At 41.0% G+C, this 26,983-nt stretch overlaps 1 protein-coding gene across 1 annotated transcript; it reads right to left on the bottom strand.

Moving 5' to 3' along the window:
- Window positions 1-46: 46 nt before the first annotated feature.
- On the bottom strand, window positions 47-26,923 carry LOC140246813 (uncharacterized). The gene is made up of 35 exons (XM_072326144.1): window positions 26,845-26,923; window positions 25,673-25,960; window positions 25,019-25,297; window positions 24,386-24,688; window positions 23,734-24,036; window positions 23,082-23,384; window positions 22,459-22,737; window positions 21,807-22,109; window positions 21,171-21,449; window positions 20,519-20,821; window positions 19,883-20,161; window positions 19,231-19,533; window positions 18,597-18,875; window positions 17,945-18,247; window positions 17,312-17,590; window positions 16,660-16,962; window positions 16,027-16,305; window positions 15,375-15,677; window positions 14,760-15,056; window positions 14,108-14,410; window positions 13,445-13,747; window positions 12,825-13,127; window positions 12,173-12,451; window positions 11,558-11,860; window positions 10,906-11,208; window positions 10,292-10,575; window positions 9,700-9,991; window positions 7,966-8,241; window positions 7,095-7,397; window positions 6,280-6,555; window positions 5,410-5,712; window positions 4,588-4,863; window positions 3,719-4,021; window positions 2,204-2,314; window positions 47-309 (listed from the first exon to the last, which is right to left on the bottom strand). The coding sequence occupies exons 1-35, from the start codon at window positions 26,921-26,923 to the stop codon at window positions 47-49; spliced, it is 9,825 nt and encodes a 3,274-aa protein (XP_072182245.1).
- Between the last annotated feature and the right edge of the window lie 60 nt (window positions 26,924-26,983).

Raw genomic sequence — 26,983 nt, 5'->3', positions numbered from 1 at the left:
TTTTCATGGTTCCAAAAGAGAACACAGAGTGTCACGAATGCACTGCCTAGACCCTACTGCTGTACGTTGTAACTGAGCGAGTAGTTTTTGGACATGTAAAACAGCTTACAGTATTAACACCATAGGTGTATATACATGTATGTTGACGCGTGTAGGCCTGTGGAGAGATGAACTTTGAGACGTTAGGAGTTAATCGGGGCAAAACATACTTACCCTCCTCGCAGAATGTACCGAAGAACCCAGGCGGACAGACACAGGCGCTTTCCTGACAGGTGCCTCCATTTTGACAGGCATCCTGCCCACAGTCCACTAAGAAATCGGTAGCAGAAAGGAGGTTAGAGGTAATTGACCAGAAAATGCACATTGCATTACACTCGAGGGGAAAATACTGGTAGGAACAGAACTGTAGAAACTATCAACATTATTTAGAAATGCATGAAATATGCTGTCAGTAAAAATTAGAATATCAGTGTGTGTGAGAATTTTTATTAGTAAAGTTATAAAGCTTCAATGGCCACTGATGAGTATTCACACGGGAATTTCCTTCAAATTGGTAAGATGGACATTGAAGATGTAAAACGTTCTTAAGTTCGAAAACATCCATTTCTATTCCTCATGCACATTTTTTTTTTTTTGGGGGGGGGATCAAAATAAAATCTGTGCTATCCTGATCTAAGATATTTTCCTTGTTTTGCCTATGAATATACAGATATATATGATGAAGCGTTTGCGGTGGGGGCTTGTTGGTTTCCCTATTTTTTTAATTTCACTGGTGGTGCTAGTTAATTGTTCCGGGTCTTTCGGTTCAGTCAATCTCACAGATCGTATGAAATTGTAAAATGAACTATCGTCTTGGCAAATGTATTTACTTTTTGTTTATATACAAAGTCTTTCAAGAAATCTTCTTATGTCAATGAAAGATGGAGTATTTAGGGCCTGCAGTCTATTCCCAAAATGATGTCCGGAAGTCAGGCAATATTACATACCAATGTTGTTTTAATAGTGACTGCAATCAACTGCATTATTTTACAGCATAAAGTCGTAGTAAGCAGGACAAATGTTACTGGCTTTGATTCCCCTGTTTTCATTTCTTAACCCTCTGCTTACCACGTTAATTACCAGTCTAAACGTTTATGTGTAAAATGAATGCAGAGACGACTCACTGAAACAGAAAGGGTTAATTGGAAGACAGCGGTGTCTTCTTTGTGGTATTGTAACCATTTGCATTGCTATGCTTCGCTGTCAGATGGCTAAAGATTTGATATCACCAAGGAGCTATTCAATGCAAGCCTTACATAATTATGATTTCCCTCTACCGTACCATTGTTTTATGGAGGCTTTATGTTGCATAGACTGCTCCTATGAAGCATTCAGATTTTATGCATGATTTGGTCACAAAAGTTACCCCATTCCACAGAGATTTTTTTCCCCTCATTGGTCACTCATCAGACGTAAAGACTGTTCTTTCCGGCCACCCACCGAAGTGTAGTGGATCGCAGTCTGAGATATCCGACTTGGTTGGTCGAGTATCACGTGAGTGTCATACAATGTCGCGCGCGATCCTCATCGGACAACCTTGTCTCATCAGGTCACCGCCTGACATGTCTGTCAACTGACCTGATTGTCGACTAACAGAAGTCGGATTCATCGGACTGCGATCCGACACACTTCGGTGGGTGGCCGGAAGCGATAGATTTAGCTTCCGATGAGTGGCCGATGGCGGAAGCGATACACTTAGCTTCCGATGAGTGAACGATGAGAGAAAATCTCTGTAGAATGGGAGGTTTTGCCCAACTTAGAAACAACAAAGCGAATTCGTGCCGATGGAAATTAATTGGAAGGAGCAAGTACATGACATGCTTCGTTACTTAGCTGTTGGAAAATAAACATCCATAAAAAAAAAACTGTGATAAATTACAGAAACGATATATTTGATTTCGTAGAATAGCCGCCGCTTCAAAATGTAAACATCTCACCATAATTATGATTCCCTTTCAGAATTATCCTAAAAACCCCACTAAATTCGATTCCCCCCCCCCCAAAAAAAAAAAAATAAAAAATCGGGCTATAACACGGTGATGGTCAATGAATCTCTGTGATTAATGTTTACCCTTTGGAACTCAAAGTTTTATGACTTGACAAAAAAAGAAAATACTTTTAATCTGAAAAAGGTGGTAATTCATAGCCCTAAACCTAGACACACCTCGTTCGCAGAATGATCCGCCGAATCCATACGGACAAGTGCATGCCTGGTTGAGACACGTTCCTCCGTTCAAGCAGGGACTCTGCTCACAAGTTATCAACGGTGTTGCTTCTGGAGACAAATATTAATATGAATTGCTTATATTGATTAATTGATATGATTTTTGTTTTCAAATGATATCCCTACAGCATGAGGAAATCCACCGGTTTGGGCAACACAGGGAAATAAACCTCAGGAGTATGACGGCTGTCATCATTGGTATCTTCAGGTTTTTCAAGGCACAGAGAATTGCAAAGGGATGTTTACCAACAATGACCGCTTCTTGTCAAATTATTATTTTTTTTTGGGGGGGGGGAGGGGGCGCAAGCTATTCTTAAAAGCAAGCAAGCAAGCAAACAAACAAACGAACAAATTACAAAGAATCTTGTAGCTGAGCAAAGACATTACTATTTTAGTGAAAAAGTTAGGCAACAATTTATTCTCCCTCACTTAGAAAGAAAGATAACAACACTACATGACCATGCGATCAGTGTTTCTTTTTTGTTGTTTTTTTATTTCTTTTTATTTTACAGATCTTTAGTTTGACATTCAGCTGAAGGAAATCGAAGAAAGCAACAATCTTCCCTGGATCATTTGATAAGGAAAATAAGTGCGAAATGCGCAGAATCCCCTTTACGTCCAATGCATGCGTACCTTCACCACAGACAACCTCTGTGCTCGCATACATCTACTTTCTCCGTTCAACTATCCTATCTCTGTGCAAGTCATCCCTCCTTTTCTCCTTCCGATGTGTATTTTATGTACTTACGGGGGCTGCACGCAAATCAAGCCACGCTCATGCTGTAGCCCCACTTTATTATTCATTGTTGTATGTTTGTTCTACGTTTTGCTGTACATTGTGCAAAAGCAATGAAGAAATATATTCATGTTTGTACATGAATGTGCATGTACAATGATGATACAGAAACCAATAAATCAAATCAAAATCTACAAATCATCAGAAAGTCTACCTTCAATCGATTACTAAAAAAAAAAGAAACAACCTACGAGAAAAAAAAAAAGTGAGGAGTTGAAATTCTAATTCGCGGGAACAATTAAGCAATTATGTTCTAAAAGGATAAATCGATTGTTGTCATAACTTACGTAATAGATATAGTCGATGTATGTGTTTCTGATAACCGTTGAGTAACGTAATTCATTTTAATCTCATTTAGCTACGAGGTGAACATTTACGAAAATGACACAGTTGACTTGGATTGACTTCGACATGGCTTGGTACTTCATCAGGAGTTAGGTATAAACAGACTCAAGGGTACAAAGCCGCAATGTAATTATTAAATACATGCAAATGTAAATATGCTGAACTCTAACAAATAAAAACGGCATGGTTTCAATGACGGTCTCTTACTCTTATGTCACCAGATATGGTCATACACACTATTGAAAACTTTTAAAGGTTTTCTTCTTCTTTTGTTTTCAGATAAAACAAGAAGTCACAATAACAGGAAATCCTACCAGACGTAGAGGTGACCACAGCTTGACAAGTGGCCCGTGCTTCACCAATATCACAGTACTCCCATCTTCTGTTTGTATCTGTTGTGAAGCACCAGGCCGAGATCGCATTAGAAGGGTTGCGGCAGTAGTTGTGATCTCCCAACCCTGCGTGTGGGTAATTTGAAGGAATCCTGTTGTGTCGGTGAGGAGCCTGAAGGGTCCATCGCTGGCAAGTTCGACCACTGCGGGTCACATTGACCAAACCTCTGTAGTCTCTTGCTCTTGGCTGGGTGTAACATTCTCCAGGACCAACCTCCTCGGGACCTAGTTATCCAGCACGATAATCATTCACTCTCTTTAAATTTTGTCCAGTACCAATAAACTGTCATATTTCTTTCTGGCAATTTTCAATGAACTTGTCACCTATTTTGTCATTTTATACCTCTTTTTTTTTCTAACTGTTCTAAACACACACACAATATCTTTAATGCTCTGAAGTAAAATAGAAGCAATCGCATGAATAGAAAACATTATAGCTAAAGATGAGCTGATATACACTCGAATCAAATGACTTAGGCAGACTGGCAGAGTGTTACCTGTTATCTTGTTGACAGGAAAAAGGAGTAAGACACTGTTGATACAAAACTTACCAGCCGCTGGGGTGACTACAACTTGATAGGTTCTACATTTTCTCATCCTATACAATATTCCTGTTAAGGCTATGACGCTTTGCAAAATATTCTTTACTCATTTAATTCTTATGACACCATATATGGTCAAACACACTATCGAAAACTTTTTAAGGTTTTCTTCTTCTTTTGTTTTCAGATAAAACAAGAAGTCGCAATAACAGGAAATCCTACCAGACGTAGGGGTGACCACAGCTTGACAGGTGGTCTGTGCTTCACCAATATCACAGTACTCCCATCTTCTGTTTGTATCTGTTGTGAAGCACCAGGCCGAGATCGCATTAGAAGGGTTGCGGCAGTAGTTGTGATCTCCCAACCCTGCGTGTGGGTAATTTGATGGAATCCTGTTGTGTCGGTGAGGAGCCTGAAGGGTCCATCGCTGGCAAGTTCGACCACTGCGGGTCACATTGACCAAACCTCTGTAGTCTCTTGCTCTTGGCTGGGTGTAACATTCTCCAGGACCAACCTCCTCGGGACCTAGTTATCCAGCACGATAACCATTCACTCTCTTTAAATTTTGTCCAGTACTAATGAACTGTCTTATTTCTTTCTTGCATTTCTCAATGAATTTGTCACCTATTTTGTCATTTTATACCTCTTTTTTTCTAACTGTTCTAAACACACACACACACACACATTGTCTTTAATGCTCTGAAGTAAAATAGAAGCAATCGCATAAATAGAAAACATTATAGCTAAAGATGAGCTGATATACACTCGAATCAAATGACTTAGGCAGACTGGCAGAGTGTTATCTGTTATCTTGTTGACAGGAAAAAGGAGTAAGACACTGTTGATACAAAACTTACCAGGCGCTGGGGTGAATGCAACTTGATAGGTTCTACATTTTCTCATCCTATACGATATTTCTGTTAAGGCTATGACGCTTTGCAAAATAATCTTTACTCATTTAATTCTTATGACACCAGACAATGGTCAAACACACTATTGAAAACTTTTAAAGGTTTTCTTCTTCTTTTGTTTTCAGATAAAACAAGAAGTCACAATAACAGGAAATCCTACCAGACGTAGGGGTGACCACAGCTTGACAAGAGGCTCGTGCTTCACCAATATCACAGTACTCCCATCTTCTGTTTGTATCTGTTGTGAAGCACCAGGCCGAGATTGCATTAGAAGGGTTGCGGCAGTAGTTGTGATCTCCCAACCCTGCGTGTGGGTAATTTGAAGGAATCCTGTTGTGTCGGTGAGGAGCCTGAAGGGTCCATCGCTGGCAAGTTCGACCACTGCGGGTCACATTGACCAAACCTCTGTAGTCTCTTGCTCTTGGCTGGGTGTAACATTCTCCAGGACCAACCTCCTCGGGACCTAGTTATCCAGCACGATAATCATTCACTCTCTTTAAATTTTGTCCATTACCAATGAACTGTCATATTTCTTTCTGGCATTTTTCAATGAACTTGTCACCTATTTTGTCATTTTATACCTCTTTTTTTCTAACTGTTCTAAACACACACACACACATTGTCTTTAATGCTCTGAAGTAGAATAGAAGCAATCGCATAAATAGAAAACATTATAGCTAAAGATGAGCTGATATACACTCGAATCAAATGACTTAGGCAGACTGGCAGAGTGTTATCTGTTATCTTGTTGACAGGAAAAAGGAGTAAGACACTGTTGATACAAAACTTACCAGGCGCTGGGGTGACTGCAACTTGATAGGTTCTACATTTTCTCATCCTATACGAAATTCCTGTTAAGGCTATGACGCTTTGCAAAATATTCTTTACTCATTTAATTCTTATGACACCAGATATGGTCAAACACACTATTGAAAACATTTAAAGGTTTTCTTCTTCTTTTGTTTTCAGATTAAACAAAAGTCACAATAACAGGAAATCCTACCAGACGTAGGGGTGACCACAGCTTGACAAGAGGCCCGTGCTTCACCAATATCACAGTACTCCCATCTTCTGTTTGTATCTGTTGTGAAGCACCAGGCCGAGATCGCATTGGAAGGGTTGCGGCAGTAGTTGTGATCTCCCAACCCTGCGTGTGGGTAATTTGAAGGAATCCTGTTGTGTCGGTGAGGAGCCTGAAGGGTCCATCGCTGGCAAGTTCGACCACTGCGGGTCACATTGACCAAACCTCTGTAGTCTCTTGCTCTTGGCTGGGTGTAACATTCTCCAGACCCAACCTCCTCGGGACCTAGTTATCCAGCACGATAACTATTCACTCTCTTTAAATTTTGTCCAGTACTAATGAACTGTCTTATTTCTTTCTTGCATTTCTCAATGAATTTGTCACCTATTTTGTCATTTTATACCTCTTTTTTTCTAACTGTTTTAAAACACACACACATTGTCTTTAATGCTCTGAAGTAAAATAGAAGCAATCGCATAAATAGAAAACATTATAGCTAAAGATGAGCTGATATACACTCGAATCAAATGACTTAGGCAGACTGGCAGAGTGTTATCTGTTATCTTGTTGACAGGAAAAAGGAGTAAGACACTGTTGATACAAAACTTACCAGGCGCTGGGGTGAATGCAACTTGATAGGTTCTACATTTTCTCATCCTATACGATATTCCTGTTAAGGCTATGACGCTTTGCAAAATAATCTTTACTCATTTAATTCTTATGACACCAGACAATGGTCAAACACACTATTGAAAACTTTTAAAGGTTTTCTTCTTCTTTTGTTTTCAGATAAAACAAGAAGTCACAATAACAGGAAATCCTACCAGACGTAGGGGTGACCACAGCTTGACAAGAGGCTCGTGCTTCACCAATATCACAGTACTCCCATCTTCTGTTTGTATCTGTTGTGAAGCACCAGGCCGAGATTGCATTAGAAGGGTTGCGGCAGTAGTTGTGATCTCCCAACCCTGCGTGTGGGTAATTTGAAGGAATCCTGTTGTGTCGGTGAGGAGCCTGAAGGGTCCATCGCTGGCAAGTTCGACCACTGCGGGTCACATTGACCAAACCTCTGTAGTCTCTTGCTCTTGGCTGGGTGTAACATTCTCCAGGACCAACCTCCTCGGGACCTAGTTATCCAGCACGATAATCATTCACTCTCTTTAAATTTTGTCCATTACCAATGAACTGTCATATTTCTTTCTGGCATTTTTCAATGAACTTGTCACCTATTTTGTCATTTTATACCTCTTTTTTTTCTAACTGTTCTAAACACACACACACACATTGTCTTTAATGCTCTGAAGTAGAATAGAAGCAATCGCATAAATAGAAAACATTATAGCTAAAGATGAGCTGATATACACTCGAATCAAATGACTTAGGCAGACTGGCAGAGTGTTATCTGTTATCTTGTTGACAGGAAAAAGGAGTAAGACACTGTTGATACAAAACTTACCAGGCGCTGGGGTGACTGCAACTTGATAGGTTCTACATTTTCTCATCCTATACGAAATTCCTGTTAAGGCTATGACGCTTTGCAAAATATTCTTTACTCATTTAATTCTTATGACACTAGATATGGTCAAACACACTATTGAAAACTTTTAAAGGTTTTCTTCTTCTTTTGTTTTCAGATTAAACAAAAGTCACAATAACAGGAAATCCTACCAGACGTAGGGGTGACCACAGCTTGACAAGAGGCCCGTGCTTCACCAATATCACAGTACTCCCATCTTCTGTTTGTATCTGTTGTGAAGCACCAGGCCGAGATCGCATTGGAAGGGTTGCGGCAGTAGTTGTGATCTCCCAACCCTGCGTGTGGGTAATTTGAAGGAATCCTGTTGTGTCGGTGAGGAGCCTGAAGGGTCCATCGCTGGCAAGTTCGACCACTGCGGGTCACATTGACCAACCCTCTGTAGTCTCTTGCTCTTGGCTGGGCGTAACATTCTCCAGGACCAACCTCCTCGGGACCTAGTTATCCAACACGATAATCATTCACTCTCTTTAAATTTTGTCCATTACCAATGAACTGTCTTATTTATTTCTTGCATTTCTCAATGAATTTGTCACCTATTTTGTCATTTTATACCTCTTTTTTTTCTAACTGTTCTAAAAACACACACACAATATCTTTAATGCTCTGAAGTAAAATAGAAGCAATCGCATAAAAAGAAATCATTATGGCTAAAGATGAGCTGATATACACTCGAATCGAATGACTTAGGCAGACTGGCAGAGTGTTATCTGTTATCTTGTTGACAGGAAAAAGGAGTAAGACACTGTTGATACAAAACTTACCAGGCGCTGGGGTGACTACAACTTGATAGGTTCTACACTTTCTCATCCTATACCATATTCCTGTTAAGGCTATGACGCTTTGCAAAATATTCTTTACTCATTTAATTCTTATGACACCAGATATGGTCATACACACTATGAAAACTTTTAAAGGTTTTCTTCTTGTTTTGTTTTCAGATAAAACAAGAAGTCACAATAGTAAGAAATCCTACCAGGTGTAGAAGTGACCACAGCTTGACAAGTGGCCCGTGCTGCACCAAAATCTCATTAACCGATTTTCTTCGAGACGGTCGGGTTCATTACCATATTCCCATTAACGGGGAAAAAAGAAAACGCTTCGGAAACATTCTCAGATCATTAGTGCTAGGACGTACGTGAAATGGTACGCACTTCCGGATTTTCTTTTCTTACCCATTCAACATAAGGCCCCGGGATAGTTATTTAACTTTAACTCTTTTTTTTGGGGGGGGGGGGTTGCTTCAATTATACAGCTTATTATCATTATTTGTTGTTTTTGTGGTTTTCTTCAACACTTTTTCGTCCTTTACCATATTCTTGTTAAGGCTACATTGCTTTGGAAACATTCTCAGCTCATTCAGGCTCATACGCACTTGAAATCTTTTGAGTGATGTTGGGCCCTGTTGGGTCCATAGCTGGCAAATTAGACCACTCCGGGTCCCAGTGACCAAGCCTTGGTAGCTCTTTCTAGCTCTTTTAGCTGAGTGCAGTGTTCTCTTCAACACCAACCTCGTCTGGACTTAGAAAAAATGAATGGTACGCAATTCCCGTGCATGTGTTTTTAATTTTCTTACCCATTCAATACTAGGCCCCTGCGTGGTTACTTGAATCAAAGATTATTATGTTTGTTTGTTTGTTGATTTTTTTTTTCATCTATTTTATAGCCATTTCTTACTCTTCTTTTTTTCTTGACGACTTTTTGGTCCTTTGCAATATTCTCATTAAGGCTCACTGCTTAGGAAACATTATCCTCTCACTGACGTCGAAAAAAGTGTTATTAGGGCAGATATGCTCATACACACTATTGAAATATTTTCAGTGCTTTATTTTTCTTTCTTTTAAAGACAAATCTTAAATCTTAACAGAAAATTAAAACATTTTAGGAAATCTTACCAGGAGTAGAGGTGACCTCAGCTTGACAAGTGGTCTGTGCTTCACCAATATCACAGTACTCCCATCTTCTGTTTCTATCGATTGTGTAACACCAAGCCGTGTTCACATTGTCAGGGTTGCGACAGTAGTTGTGATCGCCCAACCCTGCGTTCGGGTAATTGGCAGGAGTCCTGGAGTGTTGGTGAGGAGCCTGAAGGGTCCATCGCTGGCAAGTTCGACCATTGCGGGTCACACTGACCAAGCCTCTGTAGTCTCTCGCTCTTGGCTGGATGTAGCATTCTCCAGGACCAACCTCCGCTGGACCTAGTTAACATAGTACGCAATTCCCGAGTATACTTTCTTTTCTTTTCCTTTCAGTATAATCCCCATGCAGGGATGGTTATTTCCTTCAACGCTTTAACCTTTTTAAAATAATATTAAGGCCTTTTCTTTTTAACAGATTTTCCACAAGATGGTCATGTCCATTACCATATCATTATTAACTAGAAAAAAAAGAAACATTCTCAATTCATTCAGAGCTAGGACATTTTAGATAACACCTAACAAAAAATTATAATATGTACGCAATCTTAACAGGCGTAGAGGTGACCACAGCTTGACAGGTGGTTTGTGCTTCACCAATATCACAGTACACCCATCTTCTGCTTCTATCAGTTGTGTAACACCAGGCCGTGTTTACATTATCAGGATTGCGACAGTAGTTATGATCTCCCAACCCTACGTTCGGGTAATTGGCAGGTGTCCTGGAGTGTTGGTGGGGAGCCTGAACGGACCATCGCTGGCAAGTTCGACCACTGCGCGTGACACTGATCAAGCCTCTGTAGTCTCTCGCTCTTTGCTGGGTGTAGCATTCTGCAGGACCAACCTCCGCTGGACCTAGTTAATATAGTACGCAATTGCCGAGTATGCTTTCTTTTCTTTCCTTTCAGTATAAACCCCAGGGATGCTTATTTGATTCAACGCTTTAACTTAAAAAAAAAAATGAAATAAAAATTGAAGCCACGGTCGGGTTCATTACCATATTCCTATTTACGACAAAAAAAAAAAAAAAAAAAAGCTTTCGAAACATTTTCAGTTCATTTAGTGCTAGGACATTTCTATTTCAGCCGAAATGGTCGTGCACACGTGAAACCTTTATCAAGAGTGCTTTCTTCTTATGTTTTAAGATAAAACCTAACAAAAATTAAAATATGTACGCAATCTTACCAGGCGTAGAGGTGACCACAGCTTGACAGGTGGTCTGTGCTTCACCAATATCACAGTACTCCCATCTTCTGTTTCTATTGGTTGTGTAACACCAAGCCGTGTTCATATTGTCAGGGTTGCGACAGTAGTTGTGATCTCCCAACCCTGCGTTTGGGTAATTGGCAGGAGTCCTGGAGTGTTGATGAGGAGCCTGAAGGGTCCATCGCTGGCAAGTTCGACCGTTGCGGGTGACATTGACCAAACCTCTGTAGTCTCTCGCTCTTGGCTGGGTGTAGCATTCTCCAGGACCAACCTCCTCGGGACCTAGTGAAACATGGTAGACAATATTGTTCCCGAGTATGTTTTCTTAATCACTCAATGGAAGGCCCTTGGATGGTTGCTTGGTTAAATGCTGTTTCTTCTTTTCCGCATTTTATAGCCATTTCGCATCATTCTTTTCGTCTTAACTGCGTTATAGTCCTTTGCAAAATTCTTGTTATGACTACACTGATTTGGAAACATCAGCTCATTGAATGTGAGGACACTCTTATAACCTCAGATATGCTCATACACACTATTGAAATATTTTCAGTGCTTTCTTCTTCTTTCTTTTAAAGATAAATCTCAAATCTTAAAGCGTAACAAAAAATCACAATATTTTTAGAAATCTTACTAGGTGTAATGGTGACTTGAGCGTGACAGGTGGTTTGTGCTTCACCAATATCACAGTACTCCCATCTTCTGCTTCTATCGGTTGTGTAACACCAGGCCGTGTTTACATTATCAGGATTGCGACAGTAGTTATGATCTCCCAACCCTGCGTTCGGGTAATTGGCAGGTGTCCTGGAGTGTTGGTGAGGAGCCTGAACGGTCCATCGCTGGCAAGTTCGACCACTGCGCGTGACACTGATCAAGCCTCTGTAGTCTCTCGCTCTTGGCTGGGTGTAGCATTCTGCAGGACCAACCCCCGCTGGACCTAGTTAATATAGTACGCAATTGCCGAGTATGCTTTCATTTCTTTCCTTTCAGTATAAACCCCAGGGATGCTTATTTGATTCAACGCTTTAACTTAAAAAAAAAAATTAAAGCTACGATCGGGTTCATTACCATATTCCTATTTACGACAACAAGAAAAAAGCTCTCGAAACATTTTCAGTTCATTTAGTGCTAGGACATTTCTATTTCAGCCGACATGGTCGTGCACACGTGAAACCTTTATCAAGAGTGCTTTCTTCTTATGTTTTAAGATAAAACCTAACAAAAAATTGAAATATGTACGCAATCTTACCAGGCGTAGAGGTGACCACAGCTTGACAGGTGGTCTGTGCTTCACCAATATCACAGTACTCCCATCTTCTGTTTCTATTGGTTGTGTAACACCAAGCCGTGTTCACATTGTCAGGGTTGCGACAGTAGTTGTGATCTCCCAACCCTGCGTTTGGGTAATTGGCAGGAGTCCTGGAGTGTTGATGAGGAGCCTGAAGGGTCCATCGTTGGCAAGTTCGACCATTGCGGGTCACATTGACCAAACCTCTGTAGTCTCTCGCTCTTGGCTGGGTGTAGCATTCTCCAGGACCAACCTCCTCGGGACCTAGTGAAACATGGTAGACAATATTGTTCCCGAGTATGTTTTCTTAATCACTCAATGGAAGGCCCTGGGATGGTTACTTGGTTAAATGCTGTTTCTTCTTTTTCGCATTTTATAGCCATTTCGCATTATTCTTTTCGTCTTAACTGCGTTATAGTCCTTTGCAAAATTCTTGTTATGACTACACTGATTTGGAAACATCAGCTCATTGAATGTGAGGACACTCTTATAACCACAGATATTCTCATACACACTATTGAAATATTTTCAGTGCTTTCTTCTTCTTTCTTTTAAAGAAAAATCTCAAATCTTAAAGCGTAACAAAAAATCACAATATTTTTAGAAATCTTACTAGGTGTAATGGTGACTTGAGCTTGACAGGTGGTTTGTGCTTCACCAATATCACAGTACTCCCATCTTCTGCTTCTATCGGTTGTGTAACACCAGGCCGTGTTTACATTATCAGGATTGCGACAGTAGTTATGATCTCCCAACCCTGCGTTCGGGTAATTGGCAGGTGTCCTGGAGTGTTGGTGAGGAGCCTGAACGGTCCATCGCTGGCAAGTTCGACCACTGCGCGTGACACTGATCAAGCCTCTGTAGTCTCTCGCTCTTGGCTGGGTGTAGCATTCTGCAGGACCAACCTCCGCTGGACCTAGTTAATATAGTACGCAATTGCCGAGTATGCTTTCTTTTCTTTCCTTTCAGTATAAACCCCAGGGATGCTTATTTGATTCAACGCTTTAACTTAAAAAAAAAATATTAAAGCCACGATCGGGTTCATTACCATATTCCTATTTAGGACAAAAAAAAAAAAAAAAGCTTTCGAAACATTTTCAGTTCATTTAGTGCTAGGACATTTCTATTTCAGCCGACATGGTCGTGCACACGTGAAACCTTCATCAAGAGTGCTTTCTTCTTATGTTTTAAGATAAAACCTAACAAAAAATTAAAATATGTACGCAATCTTACCAGGCGTAGAGGTGACCACAGCTTGACAGGTGGTCTGTGCTTCACCAATATCACAGTACTCCCATCTTCTGTTTCTATTGGTTGTGTAACACCAAGCCGTGTTCACATTGTCAGGGTTGCGACAGTAGTTGTGATCTCCCAACCCTGCGTTTGGGTAATTGGCAGGAGTCCTGGAGTGTTGGTGAGGAGCCTGAAGGGTCCATCGCTGGCAAGTTCGACCATTGCGGGTCACATTGACCAAACCTCTGTAGTCTCTCGCTCTTGGCTGGGTGTAGCATTCTCCAGGACCAACCTCTTCGGGACCTAGTGAAACATGGTAGACAATATTGTTCCCGAGTATGTTTTCTTAATCACTCAATGGAAGGCCCTGGGATGGTTACTTGGTTAAATACTTTTTCTTCTTTTTCGTATTTTATAGCCATTTCGCATTATTCTTTTCGTCTTAACTACTTTATCTGTTTATAGTCCTTTGCAAAGTTCTTGTTATGACTACACTGATTTGGAAACATTATCAGCTCATTGAATGTGAGGACACTCTTATAACCACAGATACTATGCTCATACGCACTATTGAAATATTTTCAGTGCTTTCTTCTTTCTTTTAAAGATAAATCTCAAATCTTAAAGCGTAACAAAAAATCACAATATTTTTAGAAATCTTACTAGGTGTAATGGTGACTTGAGCTTGACAGGTGGTTTGTGCTTCACCAATATCACAGTACTCCCATCTTCTGCTTCTATCGGTTGTGTAACACCAGGCCGTGTTTACATTATCAGGATTGCGACAGTAGTTATGATCTCCCAACCCTGCGTTCGGGTAATTGGCAGGTGTCCTGGAGTGTTGGTGAGGAGCCTGAACGGTCCATCGCTGGCAAGTTCGACCACTGCGCGTGACACTGATCAAGCCTCTGTAGTCTCTCGCTCTTGGCTGGGTGTAGCATTCTCCAGGACCAACCTCCTCGGGACCTAGTGAAACATGGTAAACAATATTGTTCCCGAGTATGTTTTCTTAATCACTCAATGGAAGGCCCTGCGATGGTTACTTGGTTAAATACTGTTTCTTCTTTCTCGCATTTTATAGCCATTTCGCATCATTCTTTTCGTCTGAACTGCGTTATAGTCCTTTGCAAAATTCTTGTTATGACTACACTGATTTGGAAACATCAGCTCATTGAATGTGAGGACATTCTTATAACCACAGATATGCTCATACACACTATTGAAATATTTTCAGTGCTTTCTTCTTCTTTCTTTTAAAGAAAAATCTCAAATCTTAAAGCGTAACAAAAAATCACAATATTTTTAGAAATCTTACTAGGTGTAATGGTGACTTGAGCTTGACAGGTGGTTTGTGCTTCACCAATATCACAGTACTCCCATCTTCTGCTTCTATCGGTTGTGTAACACCAGGCCGTGTTTACATTATCAGGATTGCGACAGTAGTTATGATCTCCCAACCCTGCGTTCGGGTAATTGGCAGGTGTCCTGGAGTGTTGGTGAGGAGCCTGAACGGTCCATCGCTGGCAAGTTCGACCACTGCGCGTGACACTGATCAAGCCTCTGTAGTCTCTCGCTCTTGGCTGGGTGTAGCATTCTGCAGGACCAACCCCCGCTGGACCTAGTTAATATAGTACGCAATTGCCGAGTATGCTTTCATTTCTTTCCTTTCAGTATAAACCCCAGGGATGCTTATTTGATTCAACGCTTTAACTTAAAAAAAAAAATTAAAGCTACGATCGGGTTCATTACCATATTCCTATTTACGACAACAAGAAAAAAGCTCTCGAAACATTTTCAGTTCATTTAGTGCTAGGACATTTCTATTTCAGCCGACATGGTCGTGCACACGTGAAACCTTTATCAAGAGTGCTTTCTTCTTATGTTTTAAGATAAAACCTAACAAAAAATTGAAATATGTACGCAATCTTACCAGGCGTAGAGGTGACCACAGCTTGACAGGTGGTCTGTGCTTCACCAATATCACAGTACTCCCATCTTCTGTTTCTATTGGTTGTGTAACACCAAGCCGTGTTCACATTGTCAGGGTTGCGACAGTAGTTGTGATCTCCCAACCCTGCGTTTGGGTAATTGGCAGGAGTCCTGGAGTGTTGATGAGGAGCCTGAAGGGTCCATCGTTGGCAAGTTCGACCATTGCGGGTCACATTGACCAAACCTCTGTAGTCTCTCGCTCTTGGCTGGGTGTAGCATTCTCCAGGACCAACCTCCTCGGGACCTAGTGAAACATGGTAGACAATATTGTTCCCGAGTATGTTTTCTTAATCACTCAATGGAAGGCCCTGGGATGGTTACTTGGTTAAATGCTGTTTCTTCTTTTTCGCATTTTATAGCCATTTCGCATTATTCTTTTCGTCTTAACTGCGTTATAGTCCTTTGCAAAATTCTTGTTATGACTACACTGATTTGGAAACATCAGCTCATTGAATGTGAGGACACTCTTATAACCACAGATATTCTCATACACACTATTGAAATATTTTCAGTGCTTTCTTCTTCTTTCTTTTAAAGAAAAATCTCAAATCTTAAAGCGTAACAAAAAATCACAATATTTTTAGAAATCTTACTAGGTGTAATGGTGACTTGAGCTTGACAGGTGGTTTGTGCTTCACCAATATCACAGTACTCCCATCTTCTGCTTCTATCGGTTGTGTAACACCAGGCCGTGTTTACATTATCAGGATTGCGACAGTAGTTATGATCTCCCAACCCTGCGTTCGGGTAATTGGCAGGTGTCCTGGAGTGTTGGTGAGGAGCCTGAACGGTCCATCGCTGGCAAGTTCGACCACTGCGCGTGACACTGATCAAGCCTCTGTAGTCTCTCGCTCTTGGCTGGGTGTAGCATTCTGCAGGACCAACCTCCGCTGGACCTAGTTAATATAGTACGCAATTGCCGAGTATGCTTTCTTTTCTTTCCTTTCAGTATAAACCCCAGGGATGCTTATTTGATTCAACGCTTTAACTTAAAAAAAAAAAAAAAATGAAGCCACGGTGGGGTTCATTACCATATTCCTATTTACGACATAAAAAAAAAAGAAAAAAGAAAAAGCTTTCGAAACTTTTTCAGTTCATTTAGTGCTAGGACATTTCTATTTCAGCCGACATGGTCGTGCACACGTGAAACCTTTATCAAGAGTGCTTTCTTCTTATGTTTTTAAGATAAAACCTAACAAAAAATTAAAATATGTACGCAATCTTACCAGGCGTAGAGGTGACCACAGCTTGACAGGTGGTCTGTGCTTCACCAATATCACAGTACTCCCATCTTCTGTTTCTATTGGTTGTGTAACACCAAGCCGTGTTCACATTGTCAGGGTTGCGACAGTAGTTGTGATCTCCCAACCCTGCGTTTTGGTAATTGGCAGGAGTCCTGGAGTGTTGATGAGGAGCCTGAAGGGTCCATCGCTGGCAAGCTCGACCATTGCGGGTCACATTGACCAAACCTCTGTAGTCTCTCGCTCTTGGCTGGGTGTAGCATTCTCCAGGACCAACCTCCTCGGGACCTAATGAAACATGGTAGACAATATTGTTCCCGAGTATGTTTTCTTAATCACTCAATGGAAGGCCCTGGGATGGTTGCTTGGTTAAATACTTTTTCTTCTTTTTCGCATTTTATAGCAATTTCGCATTATTCTTTTCGTCTTAACTACTTTATAGTCCTTTGCAAAATTCTTGCTATGACTACACTGATTTGGAAACATCAGCTCATTGAATGTGAGGACACTCTTATAACCACAGATATGCTCATACACACTATTGAAATATTTTCAGTGCTTTCTTCTTCTTTCTTTTAAAGATAAATCTCAAATCTTAAAGCGTAACAAAAAATCACAATATTTTTCGAAATCTTACTAGGTGTAATGGTGACTTGAGCTTGACAGGTGGTTTGTGCTTCACCAATATCACAGTACTCCCATCTTCTGCTTCTATCGGTTGTGTAACACCAGGCCGTGTTTACATTATCAGGATTGCGACAGTAGTTATGATCTCCCAACCCTGCGTTCGGGTAATTGGCAGGTGTCCTGGAGTGTTGGTGAGGAGCCTGAACGGTCCATCGCTGGCAAGTTCGACCACTGCGCGTGACACTGATCAAGCCTCTGTAGTCTCTCGCTCTTGGCTGGGTGTAGCATTCTGCAGGACCAACCTCCGCTGGACCTAGTTAATATAGTACGCAATTGCCGAGTATGCTTTCTTTTCTTTCCTTTCAGTATAAACCCCAGGGATGCTTATTTGATTCAACGCTTTAACTTAAAAAAAAAAAAAAAATGAAGCCACGGTGGGGTTCATTACCATATTCCTATTTACGACATAAAAAAAAAAGAAAAAAGAAAAAGCTTTCGAAACTTTTTCAGTTCATTTAGTGCTAGGACATTTCTATTTCAGCCGACATGGTCGTGCACACGTGAAACCTTTATCAAGAGTGCTTTCTTCTTATGTTTTTAAGATAAAACCTAACAAAAAATTAAAATATGTACGCAATCTTACCAGGCGTAGAGGTGACCACAGCTTGACAGGTGGTCTGTGCTTCACCAATATCACAGTACTCCCATCTTCTGTTTCTATTGGTTGTGTAACACCAAGCCGTGTTCACATTGTCAGGGTTGCGACAGTAGTTGTGATCTCCCAACCCTGCGTTTTGGTAATTGGCAGGAGTCCTGGAGTGTTGATGAGGAGCCTGAAGGGTCCATCGCTGGCAAGCTCGACCATTGCGGGTCACATTGACCAAACCTCTGTAGTCTCTCGCTCTTGGCTGGGTGTAGCATTCTCCAGGACCAACCTCCTCGGGACCTAATGAAACATGGTAGACAATATTGTTCCCGAGTATGTTTTCTTAATCACTCAATGGAAGGCCCTGGGATGGTTGCTTGGTTAAATACTTTTTCTTCTTTTTCGCATTTTATAGCAATTTCGCATTATTCTTTTCGTCTTAACTACTTTATAGTCCTTTGCAAAATTCTTGCTATGACTACACTGATTTGGAAACATCAGCTCATTGAATGTGAGGACACTCTTATAACCACAGATATGCTCATACACACTATTGAAATATTTTCAGTGCTTTCTTCTTCTTTCTTTTAAAGATAAATCTCAAATCTTAAAGCGTAACAAAAAATCACAATATTTTTCGAAATCTTACTAGGTGTAATGGTGACTTGAGCTTGACAGGTGGTTTGTGCTTCACCAATATCACAGTACTCCCATCTTCTGCTTCTATCGGTTGTGTAACACCAGGCCGTGTTTACATTATCAGGATTGCGACAGTAGTTATGATCTCCCAACCCTGCGTTCGGGTAATTGGCAGGTGTCCTGGAGTGTTGGTGAGGAGCCTGAACGGTCCATCGCTGGCAAGTTCGACCACTGCGCGTGACACTGATCAAGCCTCTGTAGTCTCTCGCTCTTGGCTGGGTGTAGCATTCTGCAGGACCAACCTCCGCTGGACCTAGTTAATATAGTACGCAATTGCCGAGTATGCTTTCTTTTCTTTCCTTTCAGTATAAACCCCAGGGATGCTTATTTGATTCAACGCTTTAACTTAAAAAAAAAAAATTGAAGCCACGGTGGGGTTCATTACCATATTCCGATTTACGACCAAAAAAAAAAAAAAAGAAAAAAGAAAAAGCTTTCGAAACTTTTTCAGTTCATTTAGTGCTAGGACATTTCTATTTCAGCCGACATGGTCGTGCACACGTGAAACCTTTATCAAGAGTGCTTTCTTCTTATGTTTTTAAGATAAAACCTAACAAAAAATTAAAATATGTACGCAATCTTACCAGGCGTAGAGGTGACCACAGCTTGACAGGTGGTCTGTGCTTCACCAATATCACAGTACTCCCATCTTCTGTTTCTATTGGTTGTGTAACACCAAGCCGTGTTCACATTGTCAGGGTTGCGACAGTAGTTGTGATCTCCCAACCCTGCGTTTGGGTAATTGGCAGGAGTCCTGGAGTGTTGATGAGGAGCCTGAAGGGTCCATCGCTGGCAAGTTCGACCATTGCGGGTCACATTGACCAAACCTCTGTAGTCTCTCGCTCTTGGCTGGGTGTAGCATTCTCCAGGACCAACCTCCTCGGGACCTAGTGAAACATGGTAGACAATATTGTTCCCGAGTATGTTTTCTTAATCACTCAATGGAAGGCCCTGGGATGGTTACTTGGTTAAATACTTTTTCTTCTTTTTCGCATTTTATAGCCATTTCGCATTATTCTTTTCGTCTTAACTGCGTTATAGTCCTTTGCAAAATTCTTGCTATGACTACACTGATTTGGAAACATCAGCTCATTGAATGTGAGGACACTCTTATAACCACAGATATGCTCATACACACTATTGAAATATTTTCAGTGCTTTCTTCTTCTTTCTTTTAAAGATAAATCTCAAATCTTAAAGTGTAACAAAAAATCACAATATTTTTCGAAATCTTACTAGGTGTAATGGTGACTTGAGCTTGACAGGTGGTTTGTGCTTCACCAATATCACAGTACTCCCATCTTCTGCTTCTATCGGTTGTGTAACACCAGGCCGTGTTTACATTATCAGGGTTGCGACAGTAGTTATGATCTCCCAACCCTGCGTTCGGGTAATTGGCAGGTGTCCTGGAGTGTTGGTGAGGAGCCTGAACGGTCCATCGCTGGCAAGTTCGACCACTGCGCGTGACACTGATCAAGCCTCTGTAGTCTCTCGCTCTTGGCTGGGTGTAGCATTCTGCAGGACCAACCTCCGCTGGACCTAGTTAATATAGTACGCAATTGCCGAGTATGCTTTCTTTTCTTTCCTTTCAGTATAAACCCCAGGGATGCTTATTTGATTCAACGCTTTAACTTAAAAAAAAAAAATTGAAGCCACGGTGGGGTTCATTACCATATTCCGATTTACGACCAAAAAAAAAAAAAAAAAGAAAAAAGAAAAAGCTTTCGAAACTTTTTCAGTTCATTTAGTGCTAGGACATTTCTATTTCAGCCGACATGGTCGTGCACACGTGAAACCTTTATCAAGAGTGCTTTCTTCTTATGTTTTTAAGATAAAACCTAACAAAAAATTAAAATATGTACGCAATCTTACCAGGCGTAGAGGTGACCACAGCTTGACAGGTGGTCTGTGCTTCACCAATATCACAGTACTCCCATCTTCTGTTTCTATTGGTTGTGTAACACCAAGCCGTGTTCACATTGTCAGGGTTGCGACAGTAGTTGTGATCTCCCAACCCTGCGTTTGGGTAATTGGCAGGAGTCCTGGAGTGTTGATGAGGAGCCTGAAGGGTCCATCGCTGGCAAGTTCGACCATTGCGGGTCACATTGACCAAACCTCTGTAGTCTCTCGCTCTTGGCTGGGTGTAGCATTCTCCAGGACCAACCTCCTCGGGACCTAGTGAAACATGGTAGACAATATTGTTCCCGAGTATGTTTTCTTAATCACTCAATGGAAGGCCCTGGGATGGTTACTTGGTTAAATACTTTTTCTTCTTTTTCGCATTTTATAGCCATTTCGCATTATTCTTTTCGTCTTAACTGCGTTATAGTCCTTTGCAAAATTCTTGCTATGACTACACTGATTTGGAAACATCAGCTCATTGAATGTGAGGACACTCTTATAACCACAGATATGCTCATACACACTATTTAAATATTTTCAGTGCTTTCTTCTTCTTTCTTTTAAAGATAAATCTCAAAACTTAAAGCGTAACAAAAAATCACAATATTTTTCGAAATCTTACTAGGTGTAATGGTGACTTGAGCTTGACAGGTGGTTTGTGCTTCACCAATATCACAGTACTCCCATCTTCTGCTTCTATCGGTTGTGTAACACCAGGCCGTGTTTACATTATCAGGATTGCGACAGTAGTTATGATCTCCCAACCCTGCGTTCGGGTAATTGGCAGGTGTCCTGGAGTGTTGGTGAGGAGCCTGAACGGTCCATCGCTGGCAAGTTCGACCACTGCGCGTGACACTGATCAAGCCTCTGTAGTCTCTCGCTCTTGGCTGGGTGTAGCATTCTGCAGGACCAACCTCCGCTGGACCTAGTTAATATAGTACGCAATTGCCGAGTATGCTTTCTTTTCTTTCCTTTCAGTATAAACCCCAGGGATGCTTATTTGATTCAACGCTTTAACTTAAAAAAAAAAAATTGAAGCCACGGTGGGGTTCATTACCATATTCCGATTTACGACCAAAAAAAAAAAAAAAAAGAAAAAAGAAAAAGCTTTCGAAACTTTTTCAGTTCATTTAGTGCTAGGACATTTCTATTTCAGCCGACATGGTCGTGCACACGTGAAACCTTTATCAAGAGTGCTTTCTTCTTATGTTTTTAAGATAAAACCTAACAAAAAATTAAAATATGTACGCAATCTTACCAGGCGTAGAGGTGACCACAGCTTGACAGGTGGTCTGTGCTTCACCAATATCACAGTACTCCCATCTTCTGTTTCTATTGGTTGTGTAACACCAAGCCGTGTTCACATTGTCAGGGTTGCGACAGTAGTTGTGATCTCCCAACCCTGCGTTTGGGTAATTGGCAGGAGTCCTGGAGTGTTGATGAGGAGCCTGAAGGGTCCATCGCTGGCAAGTTCGACCATTGCGGGTCACATTGACCAAACCTCTGTAGTCTCTCGCTCTTGGCTGGGTGTAGCATTCTCCAGGACCAACCTCCTCGGGACCTAGTGAAACATGGTAGACAATATTGTTCCCGAGTATGTTTTCTTAATCACTCAATGGAAGGCCCTGGGATGGTTACTTGGTTAAATACTTTTTCTTCTTTTTCGCATTTTATAGCCATTTCGCATTATTCTTTTCGTCTTAACTGCGTTATAGTCCTTTGCAAAATTCTTGCTATGACTACACTGATTTGGAAACATCAGCTCATTGAATGTGAGGACACTCTTATAACCACAGATATGCTCATACACACTATTTAAATATTTTCAGTGCTTTCTTCTTCTTTCTTTTAAAGATAAATCTCAAAACTTAAAGCGTAACAAAAAATCACAATATTTTTCGAAATCTTACTAGGTGTAATGGTGACTTGAGCTTGACAGGTGGTTTGTGCTTCACCAATATCACAGTACTCCCATCTTCTGCTTCTATCGGTTGTGTAACACCAGGCCGTGTTTACATTATCAGGATTGCGACAGTAGTTATGATCTCCCAACCCTGCGTTCGGGTAATTGGCAGGTGTCCTGGAGTGTTGGTGAGGAGCCTGAACGGTCCATCGCTGGCAAGTTCGACCACTGCGCGTGACACTGATCAAGCCTCTGTAGTCTCTCGCTCTTGGCTGGGTGTAGCATTCTGCAGGACCAACCTCCGCTGGACCTAGTTAATATAGTACGCAATTGCCGAGTATGCTTTCTTTTCTTTCCTTTCAGTATAAACCCCAGGGATGCTTATTTGATTCAACGCTTTAACTTAAACAAAAAAAAAAATTGAAGCCACGGTGGGGTTCATTACCATATTCCTATTTACGACAAAAAAAAAAAAAAAGCTTTCGAAACTTTTTCAGTTCATTTAGTGCTAGGACATTTCTATTTCAGCCGACATGGTCGTGCACACGTGAAACCTTTATCAAGAGTGCTTTCTTCTTATGTTTTTAAGATAAAACCTAACAAAAAATTAAAATATGTACGCAATCTTACCAGGCGTAGAGGTGACCACAGCTTGACAGGTGGTCTGTGCTTCACCAATATCACAGTACTCCCATCTTCTGTTTCTATTGGTTGTGTAACACCAAGCCGTGTTCACATTGTCAGGGTTGCGACAGTAGTTGTGATCTCCCAACCCTGCGTTTGGGTAATTGGCAGGTGTCCTGGAGTGTTGATGAGGAGCCTGAAGGGTCCATCGCTGGCAAGCTCGACCATTGCGGGTCACATTGACCAAACCTCTGTAGTCTCTCGCTCTTGGCTGGGTGTAGCATTCTCCAGGACCAACCTCCTCGGGACCTAATGAAACATGGTAGACAATATTGTTCCCGAGTATGTTTTCTTAATCACTCAATGGAAGGCCCTGGGATGGTTGCTTGGTTAAATACTTTTTCTTCTTTTTCGCATTTTATAGCAATTTCGCATTATTCTTTTCGTCTTAACTACTTCATAGTCCTTTGCAAAATTCTTGCTATGACTACACTGATTTGGAAACATCAGCTCATTGAATGTGAGGACACTCTTATAACCACAGATATGCTCATACACACTATTGAAATATTTTCAGTGCTTTCTTCTTCTTTCTTTTAAAGAAAAATCTCAAATCTTAAAGCGTAACAAAAAATCACAATATTTTTCGAAATCTTACTAGGTGTAATGGTGACTTGAGCTTGACAGGTGGTTTGTGCTTCACCAATATCACAGTACTCCCATCTTCTGTTTCTATTGGTTGTGTAACACCAAGCCGTGTTCATATTGTCAGGGTTGCGACAGTAGTTGTGATCTCCCAACCCTGCGTTTGGGTAATTGGCAGGAGTCCTGGAGTGTTGATGAGGAGCCTGAAGGGTCCATCGCTGGCAAGTTCGACCGTTGCGGGTGACATTGACCAAACCTCTGTAGTCTCTCGCTCTTGGCTGGGTGTAGCATTCTCCAGGACCAACCTCCTCGGGACCTAGTGAAACATGGTAGACAATATTGTTCCCGAGTATGTTTTCTTAATCACTCAATGGAAGGCCCTGGGATGGTTGCTTGGTTAAATGCTGTTTCTTCTTTTCCGCATTTTATAGCCATTTCGCATCATTCTTTTCGTCTTAACTGCGTTATAGTCCTTTGCAAAATTCTTGTTATGACTACACTGATTTGGAAACATCAGCTCATTGAATGTGAGGACACTCTTATAACCTCAGATATGCTCATACACACTATTGAAATATTTTCAGTGCTTTCTTCTTCTTTCTTTTAAAGATAAATCTCAAATCTTAAAGCGTAACAAAAAATCACAATATTTTTAGAAATCTTACTAGGTGTAATGGTGACTTGAGCTTGACAGGTGGTTTGTGCTTCACCAATATCACAGTACTCCCATCTTCTGCTTCTATCGGTTGTGTAACACCAGGCCGTGTTTACATTATCAGGATTGCGACAGTAGTTATGATCTCCCAACCCTGCGTTCGGGTAATTGGCAGGTGTCCTGGAGTGTTGGTGAGGAGCCTGAACGGTCCATCGCTGGCAAGTTCGACCACTGCGCGTGACACTGATCAAGCCTCTGTAGTCTCTCGCTCTTGGCTGGGTGTAGCATTCTGCAGGACCAACCTCCGCTGGACCTAGTTAATATAGTACGCAATTGCCGAGTATGCTTTCTTTTCTTTCCTTTCAGTATAAACCCCAGGGATGCTTATTTGATTCAACGCTTTAACTTAAAAAAAAAAAAATTGAAGCCACGGTGGGGTTCATTACCATATTCCTATTTACGACCAAAAAAAAAAAAAGAAAAAAGAAAAAGCTTTCGAAACTTTTTCAGTTCATTTAGTGCTAGGACATTTCTATTTCAGCCGACATGGTCGTGCACACGTGAAACCTTTATCAAGAGTGCTTTCTTCTTATGTTTTTAAGATAAAACCTAACAAAAAATTAAAATATGTACGCAATCTTACCAGGCGTAGAGGTGACCACAGCTTGACAGGTGGTCTGTGCTTCACCAATATCACAGTACTCCCATCTTCTGTTTCTATTGGTTGTGTAACACCAAGCCGTGTTCACATTGTCAGGGTTGCGACAGTAGTTGTGATCTCCCAACCCTGCGTTTGGGTAATTGGCAGGAGTCCTGGAGTGTTGATGAGGAGCCTGAAGGGTCCATCGCTGGCAAGCTCGACCATTGCGGGTCACATTGACCAAACCTCTGTAGTCTCTCGCTCTTGGCTGGGTGTAGCATTCTCCAGGACCAACCTCCTCGGGACCTAGTGAAACATGGTAGACAATATTGTTCCCGAGTATGTTTTCTTAATCACTCAATGGAAGGCCCTGGGATGGTTGCTTGGTTAAATACTTTTTCTTCTTTTTCGCATTTTATAGCAGTTTCGCATTATTCTTTTCGTCTTAACTACTTTATAGTCCTTTGCAAAATTCTTGCTATGACTACACTGATTTGGAACATTATCGGCTCATTGAATGTGAGGACACTCGTATAACCACAGATATGCTCATACAACCTATTGAAATATTTTCAGTGCTCCCTTCTTCTTTCTTTTAAAGATAAATCTTAAATCTTAAAGCGTAACAACAAATCACAATATTTCTAGAAATCTTACTAGGTGTAATGGTGACTTGAGCGTGACAGGTGGTTTGTGCTTCACCAATATCACAGTACTCCCATCTTCTGCTTCTATCGGTTGTGTAACACCAGGCCGTGTTCACATTGTCAGGATTGCGACAGTAGTTATGATCTCCCAACCCTGCGTTTGGGTAATTGGCAGGTGTCCTGGAGTGTTGGTGAGGAGCCTGAAGGGTCCATCGCTGGCAAGTTCGACCACTGCGAGTCACGTTGACCAAACCTCTGTAGTCAGTCGCTCGTGACTGGGTGTAGCATTCGCCCGAACCTGGTAAAAGATTAAGACTTAAAATTATTCACACTTAAGCTTGAAATAATTATCTACAATATACAATTCATTTCGATTTATTTCATTTCATTTCATTCATTTAATTGCATTCTCTTTCCACATATAAACAAGAATTATAATTTCAGGTCAATGTAATGATCTACATTCGGATAGATGAAAAAAAAAAACCGACTCCAAATTAAATCCATATACAAGACTTGCACAACTTGAAAGTAGTTACAGAAGTCTAGTTCCTTTCTCCGGAAACCATTTCATTTGGTAGTTCGTACGAAGCATGCTTCCACCTTAAGACACAGTATGAGCTCTTACTCACACGTTTCTGTATTAATATTACGTGATCTTTTTTTTTTTTTTTTTTGTAAATTGTGGCTCTCTATATCCTGCAACATAATGAACCACGAGTAAAAATCGTTGATCTTTCTGCACCAGCACGGTGACCAGGGTATAAGAGTTTCATATATAAACGAGCTATAATAAGTGCCAGTGTTTAAAGATTTTAAAGTATGTCCATCATCAGTTAGGGCGGAATAAGACCTTTCCAGATATACCTCACTTGTAAATATTAGCGAGAACTAAGTTTTTCCTATTCTCTGATTTTTTTTATAGCAGTATTCGCAAATACATTGTATCTCAACTTAACAAGCATAGAGTTAGCTCTTTTTGCAATACAATTCTTCATTATGAAAAACAAGCCATAATTGTATTACAAGACTATCATGACGCTGTTAGTATCATTGATACCATCATCATCATCATTAATTGTGTATACATCAAGTCAAATTCGACATCGGTGTGTGCCGTTACAGAAAAAAACAGAAAGGAAATGCAGTCTCTCATATTATGAAGCACTTTTAGAGACTCACCCCATCTCGGGAACAAAGCCACTGCCAGAAAACATATGAGAAAGAAACAGATTGGAATTCGCAAGGCTACTTGGTCCATGACGCATCGCCTTACAGCTCCGCCTCGCTGCCGTGCAAACTCGACCAGTTTGATAACAAA

Source organism: Diadema setosum, chromosome 3 (assembly GCF_964275005.1).
Source record: "Diadema setosum chromosome 3, eeDiaSeto1, whole genome shotgun sequence".
In the NCBI taxonomy this organism is placed as follows: Eukaryota; Metazoa; Echinodermata; class Echinoidea; order Diadematoida; family Diadematidae; genus Diadema; species Diadema setosum.
Note: the sequence above shows the minus strand (reverse complement) of the source record. Positions and strands in the feature narration are given on the sequence as shown.